The sequence below is a fragment of the Pyrgilauda ruficollis genome, unplaced genomic scaffold, assembly GCF_017590135.1.
Source record: "Pyrgilauda ruficollis isolate IOZ18807 unplaced genomic scaffold, ASM1759013v1 scaffold14, whole genome shotgun sequence".
Classification (NCBI taxonomy): Eukaryota; Metazoa; Chordata; class Aves; order Passeriformes; family Passeridae; genus Pyrgilauda; species Pyrgilauda ruficollis.
In genome coordinates, this window is record NW_024512543.1 from 917,501 (window position 1) to 933,037 (window position 15,537).

General features: G+C 40.3%; 1 protein-coding gene across 5 annotated transcripts in view; it reads right to left on the bottom strand.

The window, feature by feature from the left end:
• Nucleotides 1-15,537, bottom strand: part of MEIS2 (Meis homeobox 2) — a 172,763-nt gene that overhangs the window by 4,905 nt on the left and 152,321 nt on the right. For 3 of the 5 annotated variants that reach the window (XM_041460021.1, XM_041460020.1, XM_041460022.1), the window contains 2 exons: nucleotides 1,627-1,685; nucleotides 143-253 (listed from right to left, as the gene is read on the bottom strand). In XM_041460021.1, coding sequence (XP_041315955.1) covers nucleotides 143-253; nucleotides 1,627-1,685 — 170 coding nt within the window. The remainder of the gene's footprint in view (nucleotides 1-142; nucleotides 254-1,626; nucleotides 1,686-15,537) is intronic. The other 2 variants (XM_041460023.1, XM_041460024.1) reach the window with 1 other exon arrangement.

Here is a 15,537-nt window from a genome sequence, read left to right on the forward strand (position 1 = left end):
AGTGCCAAAGAAAGAAGCAAGGCAGGAAAAACCGTGAGTCCTTACGATGAAGGGAGCTGTGAGACGTGAGGTTGGTGAAGAGCAATGGGGGAGAGGAGGCTGCAGCTGCACAGCTGCAGTGCAGAGGACACAAAGACTCTACCTGCAGGCCGGATTCCCATGTGCTGCTGACCATCCAACACAAAGCTTCCCATCGGCTGACCCTCTGGACTATATGCTGCTCCTTGGCTCACTGAAGGATCAAGAAGAAAACCTGATTGTAGTCAATCGTGGACACAGAGGAGAAAGAAGAGAAGACATACCAAACAATCAGCAATTGTTCCAGCTTCAGCACTGAAACGCTATATACAATATCTTGGCTGTCACTTTAAACTCAGGTTGTGCTTTTTATGAGCTGATTATGTTACCAGGACTATAGAATAAAAATGCTATAGGGGGCCCAATAAACAAGTTTGTCAAGTCAGTTCACTTGCTTAGGATCTGTTTCTCTACTTACCTTTAATGCAAAACAGTGGAAGCCCATTGAAGTGCTATGTGTTTTTTCTTAACGAAGTAAGTACCTATTCTGTTCCTCTCTAATTACACGAAGTTGTGAATCTGGCATTTGTGACATAGGGTATTTACGATGAAACTTAATAAAACTTATAAAAGTACTCTCACCTACTCTAGAAAGAGTAGGGAAATTCTGGATGTGGCTTTTCCTATTTACGTATACACTGCATATGGCTGAATGTTTTGCATGGTTAGTTGAGTTAGTGTTTTCCCCCTTTTTACCTGTTAATGAAAAAGAAATTTAATGCTACATGGGAAGAGTTTCCCAAAGGTTTAATAAACTTTTCAAAAACCTTTGAGGTGAAGCAGCAGACGAAATCATCATCAAGTTAAAGCCCTTGTTAGTGACAACAGTCATCACCACATGGAGAACAGTTTTATCCCATAACCTCATGTTAGGAAACCACAACTCCCTTGTATGCTGAGGAAATGCATATTAGAAAGTGGAATGATTAACATGGTACCAGTTGTTGTGTAAAGTGTTACATATTCTAAATGCTTTAATAGAAATGTAGAAAAGGTATTGTTATAAAAATCATATGTTTCACTGGGAGCATATCTGGTGCATTCTTAAACAAAAGTAATAATCTTTTAATATTTTCTGGCGGTATGGTACCACGCCACATTAGCAGCATATTGTGAATAGTCAAAGCAAATGAATGGATACAATGAGTTTTACAGCTCGCCTTCCAGAAGTAAAAGCAATGCATACACCAAGGAGTTGTGGGTAGCAAGAAAATGAGATTGTCCTGCTGATTGGATGCAGACAAGCAATGAGTAATTCAAGAGCTCACAGTCAAACAAACTGCTTGTGGCACTACTACTTGTACCCAATTACCAATTCAGAGAGAAAATAAAAAGCAGTTTCAGTAGAGTCAGGGTGGGAAATCTCCAATTAGCACCAATTAGCGAAGTTGCTTCCTACAGCGGAATTCTGGGGACATAAGAAAAAAAAATAATCTCCCAGAATGCCTGGTTGAAGCATTTATTTACCAGGTGATGGGACTCCTGAAGAATAACTTGATGAGGATTTGCGCCTGTGGGACTTGAATACAGATACTACTTGGAACTTGCCTGCTCGATTTGACTGGTCAATCATAGGCTGTACTATTCTTCTTCTGGCATTAATAAACCTGCAACAGAATACAAAGAATAGAAGTCCTTTCATCAGCTTGCTTCTCTGTTTTGAGAACACCTCTGCTTTAAAAGTGACAGGATTTTAGCGTGCTGTGGAAATGTGTTCTGCTTCACGTTGCTTTTTAAAAAGAGTATAATTTCACTTTAAAGGATTTTCCTCTAAGTGCTCAGAAATTGTAACTGGTAACACGCTTATCTTACTAGCCAGCTTAAAGCTGGATTTGCCAGAAGGCTTTGAACAAGTAAATGCGACCGAAAACTTGTGTTAAAAGACAATTGTTTCTTTAACTTCTTCTAAGTGGCTCAGATCCTGGTTAAAGTTCACAGGCTGGGAGACTTTCGTTTCCCTTTTCCATCTTAGGGATCCAGCTCGCCTTGCATGCAGCTGGCCATAAATGAGGACCAGGCTTTGCCACTCCGTGCTTTCACAAGGTATCGTTAGGTCAGCAAAGCCATCAATTAGGCTGTCTGAAGTTTTATCACCAGCGCAGCAGCAATAAGTGCCGGCCCAGAAAGACTTCTGCTCTTCTACAACTCCTGCAGTTGGAGCCTGTAAAGGCAAGGGTCGTTCGGAGGTCAGTGCCAGCTGGGGGCCACCTCTGTGTCCAAGCGGGGACACCCCGTGCAAGGCGACCGCCTGCTTGCCCTCAACTCAGGCACCTTTCAACTCGTTAGAGACCCGCACTCACAGGTACATGTGGTTAATATTAGGCCCAAAATAACCTTTTTTTTTAATCTCAAACTGGGGTGGTTGCCGAGGCTTTTGAGCACTGGTAAAGGCAGTTAGTTGGCTGCGGAGCCTGGATTTAATTTTGCTAGTAATCCAAAAATAAGTGCTTGCATATTTCTTATTAGCTAATGCGCAGCAATCCACATCAGCACAAGCTAAGCTAAATTAATTTCCCTAAAATAATTTCAAAACTTGCCTGTTCACAAAATATCTTTGAAAACAGGGCAATTTTCTATCACTCGGGAGCCACACTTGTTTTTGTCCCTTCTCTTTGTGTTTGAGAACACTTTGGAGCCTTCGTGCAGGTTTTGTGTGCTGTTTCACAGCTCAGGCTTTCGCCTGGTGACCCTTAAGGAGTGCTAATGAAGTCGAATACTAGCGTTTAATCCTCTTCAGAAATACTAACATGCCCATCATCCAAAACAGCCTCCAATAATTGCCATTGGGCCCGATCCAACGCCTAGCAAAGTCTTTCAGTCAGTTAACTGAAAACTAAGTTCATCTGCTCATTTAGTAAATTGCTAGCCTTTATATAGCATCAACTCTGCAAGGTCTTTTGTCATGCTTCCCTCACTCCCTCCCACCCTCTGGTTAAATTCCTTCGCAGATAATAAAGGACGGTGGCACACCTTGGATTGCATCTCCTGTAATCACAGTGGTGGAAATTTCATTAGACAGATGCATAAATGCTACAAGTAACACTAAAGGGCTCTTTTGCATCTTTCTGTTTACATCCAAAAGACATTCTTTATTCTTTTGGAAAAGTACCATTCAGTTGTCAGAAATGTCATCCTGCCTCAGAATTAGTCATGACTTCAGCTATTAAAATAAAAACTCAGACACAGTCAATATATTTGTTTGTTTCCTTCTGACTGTGGCACAGTGAAGGCATCACTGCCAGTTCTGTGATTTTGAAGTGTGTTTCCGTCCTCAGAGACAAAGGTCCCCGATAGGACTTCTTTGCTGAGTTACTTTCCAGTAATGTTGCTGCGCTGACCAAATGGAGCCTGACCTGAACCTCCTCCATCCAGCACGCCTTTTATCAGCTAAAGTTAAGGCCAATAGAGATTAACAGGAAAGCCTGATAAGACTGTTTTCTCTTCTCCTACGAGCTTCTAATGGTGTATACAGATGGCAAGGTTTTAAAGAATGCAATGACCACTTATTTAGGCCTGTAAAAAATCACAGAAACACCCCCACACACACGCACACACTTTCCATCTTACTAACCCCTTTTCTTCAATCAGGCCAGTCTTCAGGAAAACCAAATTGCTCTTTCGTTTTTTTTTTTTTTTTTTTTTTTTATTTAAACCCCAACCACTTTTATTATTTACATCTGGTGGTCCCCTTATTTATGTCCCTCTTCACTTCCCTGCATACACACCCCTGCTCACAGGGCTGCGAAGCATTATGGGCCTTGGCTCTCAGCAGGAGAACTCCACACTGTCTTCAAACAAATAATTAAGGGGAAGGTTAAAGGTTCACCCAGAGGTCATATCTTTGGATACTCCTCAGAAAGTTTACATTAGTAAGAAATGGGTGCCCTCTGAAGTGTTCTTTCAATGGGCTCGCACAACAAGGCACAGCATTAAGAAAATTCTACATCTTTAAGGGTTTCAGGTAACATCTGCTTTACCTCTGAGCAGAGATTGGGATACTGTGCTCCAACCTTACATATGCGACAGTCTCTGCAGACTAAGCCTTTGGGACGGGTGTTGAAAACCCCATCTTGCCCAGCCATTCACTCCCAGAGGAGCCAGGCCTTATTTTATCCTACTGATGTGAATAAAGCCAATCTTTCACTACAAACTCTACCTAGAGGCAATTCAGTACTTGTTTTGGAAATGGGAGTTCAAGCCCTAAAAGTGAGTACTACATATTTGTTTTCCTACCAGAAAAAAAAAAAAAAAAAGATACAATTTGTCCAGTTAAAACTTGTGAGAAATAGCTCTTGGGTTTGATTTCTGATTTCATTATTTCTCCATTTTTCTTTTGCATATCTGCATAACAGCAGGTGCAAGCAATGTCCTCTAGACCAGCAACAACTTCATCTAGAGAGAAGATACACCGATGTATACTTGAAAAGATACAGGAAAACAGGCTTGGCTTTAGGCATCCAAGTAATTTTGAAATTCCATTTCTATGGCTCCTCTGAAAAATCTTGTTCATAAACAGCATCAGTTATACCCACCAGTGGGTACGTCTGAAAAATGACATGAAATTATTTATATTTGCAAGATTGCAGGTGCAAAACAGTCATACATTTCAGGTGAAGCTAAAAATCGAATCCTGGTTTCACTAGCAGTAGCTACATCATGCAATGCATCAGCACAATTGGTAGACAAGGGCATAGAATGCAGTGTTTGGGCATTATTATTTATTCCTTACACTGCCCCATAAATATGCACAGTGCATAACAGAGACGTAGAAAACAGAGCCCCTGCCCTAGCCTTTACGTTTTTTGAGGGTTGTTTTTGAATCCCTCGGAGAGCCATATCCAGGGCCAAAGTAAAGCAAAATACAGCCTTTGCACAGCACTTCAGTTTGTGCTGCAGAAACACTGATGTTATTTAGGCACAAACGTCTTCAAAAGGCATTAAGAGACAGGTGAAAAAAGCGAACACCAACGCCACTGTTTTCAGCATTATTTGGAACCCTATAAAAGAAGAATTCACAGCTCTGCTGCTGACACTAATTGCTTACCTTGTTCATACCCTTCACCCAGAGGCCAAAGATTGAATGGCCTGAAAAGATGAGTAAAATCTATCAAAAAGACATGGACTTCTTTGTTTCTCTGCTGTTAATAGTAATTCCTATTATTTGGATGATAGCAGCAGTTAGAGGACCCAATGAAGCTCAATATTACTTCACCCCATGCTTCACAAGCACACTGTCCAAGAGAACTCAGTCTGAACAGATTTCCAGGCAAAGCCTGGGGGAGAGGAGAGACGCCTTCTCCCTGTTTGCGGAGGGGAACAGAGACAGAAGGAGATTAAGTGACAAGGCCAAAGTCATACAAGAGATCTTTGGCAGAGCCACACACCCAACATAGATTTCCTCAGTCCTCTTTCAGCGCTCCTACAATCTGCTATCCATATGCTATCTTTCCTTTGTTCCCCCAGCTTAACAGTCAGGCACACTGGCAGGGGACTGCAAAGAGAGCTCACATTGCCACTGTTTGTGCCTTACCTGCTGCGTAGATAAAGAGGGGTCATCAGCCTCCAGGGCTGTGAGGCAATACCTTCACAAACTCTACATTCATATGGTATTTGGTCCTCATTCCAGAATGATAAATGAGGTGTGTAATGCTGAGAAATACATGTCATTGACATAGCAGGCTCAATAAAAAACTCACTCCCAGCATTTTGCAAATGACAGATTACCAACCTTGCCTATTCATACAACAGCCATTTGAATCAAAAGGTTTTTTGCATCTTGTATTTTTTCTTTAATTGCTATCTAAAGCAGCCACATCTCTTTCCTATAGCCAGAGTCTGTCTTTCTCACACAAGTAGTTCTGGTTACTTTTGCGGGACAGTTCATGAAAGCACAAATAAACAAGATCTGACTCAAAATGTACAACAACATGGATTTTTAAAGGAAGTGATTTCACTTTTATCTGCTTACAGCAAAGCCCAGTAGAGCAATAAAGGTGCACTAGTGAATATGAAATCTAGTCTGGTGATTTGGTAGCACAAGTCCTAATTGGTTCCTACCATTGACGATTAGCATGACAATATAATCTAAATATATGCATTTAATCACATCTCTCCAAACAGAGACTTGGTTTTCTTTGTCCAAAATAAATATGCACTCTGTACTTTATAGGAAGCCCTGTAATTAATCTTCTTTATATATTTATCATATATTATCTCAAGTCATATCAAATGACGTTAAATTCCAATTTGCATAATATATTTTATTCTTATAATAAAATAATGTTCTGATAAAATCACAGAGACATATTTCTGCAAAGTGCAAAGGGAATACATAGCAAATAGTGATCTCTTAATCTGCTTCTTCAAATCTGGCACACTCAAAAATAATTTTTTTGTTTCCACTGTCTTTTTTATATATAGTGTACATATATTTTGAAACACCATGACCACACCATAACTGAATCTGCTTAAGATCAGTTCTTGAAATGAACTGTTAGTGACTGTACTGATTGGCAATCAGAATCAGAAATCTCCAGCTTTACTTTATGGCTATCATGGAAAATTCCCTGTAAGTACAACAGGTCTTGATTCAGAAGGATGAAGTACATGAATGCTCAGGAAACTCTAACCCGTTCCCAACTGGGGGCCTCATCTGAACTCAAGCAGAGAGTGCTATTTAACTCCCATCACTTGTCTGTACGTCTAATATCTTCTCTGAGATGAACTGGTGCCAAACTGAACCATTCCCGCCCTGGCAGCGTAGACTGCTCCCCATGAGAAACTGAGGAACAACATGGAGCCACCATGTACAACACAAAACTTCAGTGTCAGTCTTCAATCTGGATTTCCACTTAAAATATCCATCCCAGAAAATGAGGTGCTAAAATATTGAATTTATTTAACAAACCAGCCACTGCATAAATCGGTTCTCAATTCTTTATGTGAAAACCAGAGAAATAAACAAATTTGTGAGATGAATTCACAATCAGTTCTTTAAAAGGATTAATGACAAGGAAAGTTTTGACTCAATTTTAGCCCAAGAAGACTTGAAAAGGACAGAAGTACTGAATGAACACTGTCACAGACTTAGTCACAGACATAATAAAAATACAAGTAATGACAATAGCAACACTAATTTGGGGTTAGAATTGTTTGCTGCCATCTGAATAAAAGAAATTAATTTTTAAAAATTTTTAGGTGCCCAGGGGAACAGTCTTGCAAGATTTTTCAGAAACCTGCCAAGTGTAGATGAGAAGCTCAACTCTTATTAAATCTCCATAAATGGGAACTGAGCTTATAAATGGGGTCTAAGCACCTGCTTCAATGTTTTTGCTGAGTAAGAGTCTAAGAATGCATTCTAAAAAGTAATCCAAATGTTTTCACCTTGGACGGGGAAATAAATCCTTGCCTAAATGATATTTCAGTATTTGGACTATGCACATGTCAGTATTTAGCTCAAGAGCATATGCTACACTGATCCCTTGCTGCCCAAGAATGCCCTAATTTTGAAGGGAAAATAACCAATGAAAGAGTCACAAAATATGTTTCCCTAAGTAACCTAGAAAATAACTTCTTTGCCAAGCAGAAAAAATAATTTTAAAAGTCGCGAGCTGCTCAGAGCAGTCTGAAAGAATGCATTAGAAAAGACTAATTTGCAAAAACACTTTTATCAATATCCACCCCCTGCCTTTACAGCGGTCTTTGTCTATCACCTAAACTTTAATCTGAGCAAGTAAAATCTGTTTGTCTTAGTTTATTTAACTTCTCCCTCCACTATGTATTCTAAATTGACAGAATTAGGTTTAGGCAGTATGTGTATGTACAAAAATAGTTGAAAAAGCTCTTGTTTATGCTTCACTGAATCTATGCCACACCTGGTTACCAACTGATATTTGCTGCATTCCTTATAGGAAATTAAAAAAGCTGACTTAGTCACCTGGAAATGAGCCATCTAAATAAGGCTTCCCTAAGTCATGAATATTAAGAAATGGAGTCAGTTATGCAATTGCTTTTGAGAGAAAGCAGGAGGGACAGGCCGGTTTATTCCCTGGCAAAGCCTCACCTAGTTTTGGACAGCCTTGTTAGAGAAGGGGGGTTAAGGACTTTTTACACCGACTTTCTAAAGCTTATTCAGACACCTCACATCTGTCCAAGGTGTGATTCAAAGGACCTAAGTCACCATCCACGTTTGGTGGAGACTCCAGAAGATGAAAGAGAACAATTTAGCTGGGTGCCTGAGGCAGCCTGAGGTAGGTGCTAACCATCCCAAAGACTTCTGCTGCATCTTCCATGTTTATGTTCGACTTCCTAAAAATACGTCTTGCCATTTGGAGCTGCCAATTGTTGGAAATCATGATTTTGCTCGTCCTGTAACTGTGAGACTGTCCTAAAAAAATCAGAAATTTAAACAGCACTCTTCCCAGTGTTTACTTTGCGAGTTTTTCAGTCATTGCGCCACATTTTTAAAACGCTCTTCTCAGCCACAAGATCTAGAAACTTACTTGATAAGATTCTCACATAACCATTGTCTCCTGGAGCTGGGACCTCGAATTAACATGAAATAACTTGAGCCTTGCGATAAAATCATGAGAATTGGCAAGACGCGCATCTATTCACCCCAGAGGAAACTCCACCTCGTTAAACGTGTAACTCTCGGTTACCAGATTACTCCTTGGCAGCGCGGAGAAGCCATTCGGCTCCGCCGAGGAAAGCCGTGCTGGCTGTCACGGGGAGCCCCCGCACCGCAGCACAAGCCGGGGGAGCCGCCCGGCCTCCGCCCGGGACAGGGGTCTGTGTGCGGGGCCTTCCCCGGCAGGGAAGGAAAGGCTCCAGCCGCAGATGGAGCTCCCCACCAAGCCGGCACCCCGCAGCAGCGCCGGCCCGCGCTCGCAGCCCTCACAGCCCCGCAGCCCTCACAGATCCGCGCCAAGGCCGCGGTTCCACGGGATCGGCAGCAGCAGCGCTGGCCAGGGAAGAGCCATGCCTCCCGGCCGCAGAACTGGGCTGGCCTCGAGGTCCAGCCTGGGTGGCCCCAGGGGAGGCCTCCCGCTGTGCAGCAGGGCGCCATGAGGTGGGGCCAGAGCACTGCTGCCGGGCCGGGGGTGCCGCTGCCCCCGCGGAGCCGGGCCACGCCATGGCCCGGCCCGCCTCTGCTCGGTGCGCGCCCGGCGCAGTGTGCCCGGGGTGCCGCTGCACGCACCCCGCTGCCCCGGGCCGGCACAGGCTTCCTTCCTCACGAGCTCCCAGCAAACCTCCACCCAACTAGAAAAGTATCATCCCTTTTTCCCCTTGGCTCCTGGTGGGAAACAAGCGCCTTTTGGTTCATGCCACCTGAAACCGCAGAACACACGCCCGACGAGGCTGTTCCTCTTTTGACAGCGCCATCAGGTTGCTCATATATGGTTTTTTACCACACACCGTAAAAATGATCTTTTAAAGATACTTGAAAGGAAGGGAGGAGACAAACAGACATACTTCCTTAGCTATTCATATCTTACAGATAAAATGTAAAGTCAATAGACACAAGCCTAGCATTTAACCTCATCCTGTACTTGATTTATTGCAGATGGGAATCAACTAGAAACTGAATCACTTTGAAATTTTTACTACTGATGTTAAAATTCCGTGTTTGTACACATACGTCTTGTGGAGATGCTAAATACAATTTCAGCTAATTTGGCATGCACTTTGATTTGCTAGCATTTAGAAACTCATGTTAAAGGTAGAAAACAAATCTCCTCTAAAATCTTAAGTAACTCATGCATTTAAAGATGTGTTAATTTATCATCTTAAACTCCTAGGAAAAGATTTTCAAAACTAATTAGGCTCCAACAGTCTTGAGAATGCAATCAGGAGTTGAGGGACCTCACTTTAGGTAACTTTAAAAAAAACCCAAACAAAGTGTAGTTTTTGAATAATATCACATTCAAGTATTTTACACCTATTTAAACTGTTCAATATTTAACATATTAATTTTTAAAAATCAATTCTAAATTGACCGAAAAGGAGAGTTGTCAACAAATTTAACATCTGTTTAACTTCCCTGATCAAATAAGATTAAGGCACTAATTCTCCCTTTTACATTTCAGTGGAAACTACCTAAGTAGCAACTTGCCAAAAATGCATGAAGGTGTTTAGCAATTATGTAGTGGGTATGTTTGTAGAGATCAAGGTGCACTCACATGTCCTGTGCTACGGGTATCTCTGATTAGCTTGTCATCTACTCTGAAGAAGATGTAGCCCAACTCTCCTATACTATGTAACAGGCCAGCTGTTAGCTGTCTGTCAAGCACCTAAAGTGGACAAGTAGTCCAGGAGCAAAAATGTCACTCCTTTGATCTGGCAAGGAGCAGCTGCTGATTTATAGAGTAGGACTTTGTTCTTCCGTTCTATTTTACTTTCTTTCCTAAGGCAGAACCACAAAATCCAGCAGAAAAAAAAAAAGTGCCATTCTCTGCAACATCAACAAGCTCTGACAACTGCAACAGGGTTTTTCTTGGCCCTAACAAAGCTCTCAGGCATCTCCTTTGACGCTCACCTTTTTTTTCCTTCTTCTTTTTGCAATGCGGTAGTTATTGTTTAATTCAGCTTCTGTAAATGGAATGGACTGTGGCCAGCAAGCCTGGGGCATAAACACACCTGTATGAAAGAAGCCTTATTGTAGCAACCATCTACAACCAACCTGCACATGCACTACCAGTTCGTGAGTTCAGAAGGAATGTTCCATTTTCCCTAACAGTAAATTTTGCCTTAAGATAACTATTTTTTGTACCCACTGTCCTGTCTTGACCACGAAGCTTATACACTTATTCATTGTTATTAAAATCTGAAGGAAAAAAGAAAGTGTGTTTTTCTCTCTGTCAACCAGGGAATGTCAAGAAATTGGATCCAAAGAGCCCACTTAAAAAAAATGGATCCAAAAGACCCCCATAAAAAAAAAAAAAAAAAAAAAAAAAAAAAAAAACACAGCCAAAATATATTTATTGAAACACACTACTGAAAGTTCAGAAACTAGGATCCTAAAGATGTCTGTTCTGTTTCAGACATAGTGATGTGCTTGCAAGCAGCTCCAGCTTATACTGCTGCAGATTCTCCTCAAAAAAAGCATTTGGTGGAACAAGAACTCAGTAAGAAACAGCATTTGATGCAACTAACCAGACTGCAGCACTGCCAGCCCAGAGTCAATGCTCCATTCGTTCTTTCAGAAGGTGCTGATCAGATTCTGTGAGGTGATTTGTTACTACACAGGCTGTTAAAGTCCTGCCTCACCCCTTGGTATAGCAAGAGGGTTTTCCTTTATTTCCCTTATGATCTGTTTTCAAGTTTATTACCTAAAAACCCAAACCTACAGGGCACAGTAAAAGGCTGCAGTATAACGCTGCTGAAGAGGAGAGAAGCTGTGTGTTTGACCCTGGTTTGTGTCCACACACATGCTGTGTTCACATTTCTTTATACTGTAACTTTAAAAACAGATGAAAAAGGGTTAGGAAAACAAAGATGGGAAGAGGTGAGGGTGGTGGGGGCGACATCATGACTACAAGATCTTTTGCATATATGTTAGCTTGTGCAAATAAATAAGAACTATTACAGCCAGAGCCCTAAGGGAGGCAGGAAAATGATGATGTACAGGATAGTATAAAATGATATATTAAAAACTGTGCTGTCAGTGGAACAATAGAATATTAAGCAAAAGTCCATAATAATTGGCAGATATTTAGCTGGAGACATCTTTCTTTGGTTGGTGGGTACTAAAGTATACGTGAGAGGAAAGAGAACTAGTTAGGCAATTAGAAGTAATGGGCATAAATAATACACTATGTATAAATACATCTCCCCCTTTCCCAAGCTATAGCTCTTATCCGGATACACCTAATAACCTCTCAGTAATACCTACATGCTGATATCCCTTGTGTTTTGCTCTTTGCACTGTCTGGGTACTGGAGATTCTGCTTGTGTAAATCTCTCTTCCCGTAGATGCAGATGTTAAATGTTTTCCCTTTAATTTTTATAATACTAGTGGCAAGACTTCGTCAGACCAGAGGGTCTAATGTCTTAGTAGCTAAAAATACGTCAACACCGTACACACCATGAGACTGCAGCCTGCCATGTTATGGAATACATGCTTCACAGTGATGAGCCAGTAGCAGAACAAGTGTGGGACAAGTATATTAAGTATGCTAAAATGAAGAGGTAAATATACAGTCTCATACTGGTGAAACTTTTGCTATCTCTCATCCCATCTTGTGTCCTCTGTATTCCACATGAATCAGGGGGAAATGTTCTAAAAACATTCTTAAGAGTTTGTTACATATTAGCATGTTTCATGGATGCTTGTGTCTTAGTTGTAGGTCAAATAGTTTGGGATGGAAAAACTCGAAAGCCCTGTGGAGCTGTTTCCTCAGCCTATCACTCCATATTCCAGGCTCTAATATTTTCTGACCTTCATCTCTCCAGGGCTCAGTCTTGCTCCCTAGCCTACGTTGTTGGCTCCCCAGAGATAATTGCAAAGTACAGCTTGCAAGCCAGTGATAAATCTTGCTGGTGCTCTGCAAGGACCCTAGATGGTGAGATATGCTGTGACTGAGGGCATATATGTGAATGTTACACCATTTCTTGTCTCTCTGCTCTTTTGAACAAACTTCTGTCTTCCAAACAAGCAAGGACTGAAACCTTGAATGTTTGCTCTTTCTAAAATATTTGAAGGGCTGTGTTCTCCTGATTTCAGTACTCAGCTGGCTTATGAGCAGAGCAGAGTATTGGAGAAGCCTGTGCTCAAGTGCACCATGTTTCAGTTGTTGGCTTTCCCAGCTAAGAAGAGCTCTTCTAATGTATTTCTCTTTCTTTTATTAAAGGATGGGTAGCTGGAGACGTTTTTTTTTTAATGCAGTCACTGCCACTTAAATAGCTAATTTGAAAATTAAATCCTACCACAGAAAGAAACTTGAAAAGTATTTCTTCAGTCAAAACTGGCTAGTTCTGTACTGTGTTCCACTATCTCATATTTTGCATACAATTGAGATATTTGTCATGAAATTAAACTCAATCTATATAACCTATCTAATATTTACCTTTCTTTCTTTATGAGAGCAGTTTGGAAACTGTGTGTGATCTTACATAATTTTAATAACTGGTTGCTGATGGATTTCAATATTAGCTCTGACTGTTCTGACTGATAGGATGTTGAGGCTTAATTTTCAGAATTTCGCTAATTGCTCCTACACTGCGTAGGGGTAAAGGCATCCAAGAATATGTGTATAAACCTGCATTTGAGCCCACAAAACTGGTAATGGCAGGGCCGTATCCAACAATGTTTGTCCCTTCATCCTGGTCAAGTAAAGCACTCAGATGTATAAGGCAAATTTTCAAAATTATCAAGTTCTGTTATCAAAATCATCAAAGGCTCCGTAAAGCTAATCCCAAATGTTCAGTGAATTTCTGAGTTAGAAGGCAATACTAGCAAATGGGTGTTGACATTAATGCCTAAATTGTAGGCGATCTGCTCTCAAGGAATTTTCTGTCTCTGGTTAGATGTTCCAGGAATCACCAGAAGGTGGACTTAGATACCTAACTACATTTTTTTTTTTTTTCAAAAAAAAAAAAAAAAAAAAAAAAAAAGCCTTCACTTAACACTGAAAATACCTAAATTCTTTAGGCATGTAGATGTCTACTTTTTAAGATCCCATCCCACCATCATTTTTGCTGTCTTGTACTTGTGTTTCCTAAGAGTCAGTTTTTTCTGCAGTAACCATGCTCAGTCTCTGAGTCAGACACTTATGTCCCGTCAGAATACCTATGACAGACACCTTCCTAAGACAGACATCTTAGGACAGGCCTTTTTGCCTTTATAATAACAGAGATAAATATCTCTCCTTTTTAGCTGACACCATTATTATTTGACTTTTTATCTGGAAACAAGGAGATCAAGTTTTACCTCCCTATCCTGCTTGGTTTGGAACACAGACATGAGCATGGGTCCATCATATTCTAAAAGAGTATCTGAATCACCCACAGAGTCAGTACAGTAAACAAAGCCCTTTCAGTTCATGTTCTGAAGATGTTCCACCCAAATTAAGCAATTTTACAGTCATAATTAACCAGCACTTAACTTTCACACATCTGAAGGTTGAGCCTTAACCAAGAGGCTGTACAGTCAAGTCCATGTTCTTAATTAATTTTGTTCTAGTGACTAGTTGTTACATACACAAAAGAACTGGAAATCAGGAGAACAACAAAGGCATGATAGTGAAGAAGAGTAAAGATGGAGCATTATGTTCAATAGCCATTGATTGAGAAACTCAACTCTATTGGAACAGTTAAGACATTGATTTAAATCAAGACAAAGAGAAGTCCTGCAAACATATATTCTATTTAACAAGTGAATTTTCTAGCCATTGAGCCATTGGGGATAGCACTCCCTCTACCCCATTTAACTCTTTTGTGTAAAGCTTGGTATGGCTGATGTATGACAAGAACTTTGGCTGAGTTTGGCCCTTGGGGAAGTTTGGCCCTTGAGGCAAGGCTGATTTTGTGCTGAAAGTTGCGTTGCTGTGGAACAGGTTACTGCCTATCTGTCATTGTATATGTGTTCCTACTCTATCCTGGAGGTCCTTTATATAATAAAATAACCAAGGACAGAACAATATCTCACTTTATGGTACTGCTAGGGTTACAGTTCCAGATTTGTCAATTACATCTCATTCTAAGCAGATTTGTGCATGCTCACCAGTGGAAAAAAGTGTGTGTAGACCCAAAGTTCTTAAGCTTCTTGGGACTAGACAGTAACTCGATGATGCTGGAAAATTCAGAGGTTGCAAAAGCTAAAGATTAACTTAAACTAAAGATTGCAGGGTTTGTTCTTGACACTCATATGCAACTCAAATGTGATATATATCTAACAGATACATATATATTTATGAGGAAATATTTTGTAAAATATGCTACACAGGTCTTTTATTGTGGTTTAATTAGTTCATAAGCCAATATTATAATAGCATTTTCATAAGAAGTTCAAGCCAAGTTTTACAGCATCTTTAACCAACCATTGAAAAAAACATAAAATTTAAGGTCAATAGAAATATTATGTAAAACAAACAAACAACAACAACAAAAAAAGACAGTAAAAAGAGAAAAAATGCACCAAATTCACAGGCAGCATCTTCAAATGAAATAGTTCAGCATAGTACTTTCATGCATAAGAATTTAAGAATTAATTTGAGAAGAAATTAACTATAAATGGAACAAAAGCAATGTTTTTATTTGAATTCATTGTCCAAACTGAAGAAAACTTACAAACTACAAATGCAGACACCCATTCAGATTGACTGGTAAAGGAGAATTAAGTTTCCATTTCCTTTACTTAATTCTTCCCCAGTTATTATAAGCAATCTTTCCAGTGTGACTATAGTATCATCTACACAATTTTTTGCATCACTGTAATGAAAAAAGCTATGCTTTATATCT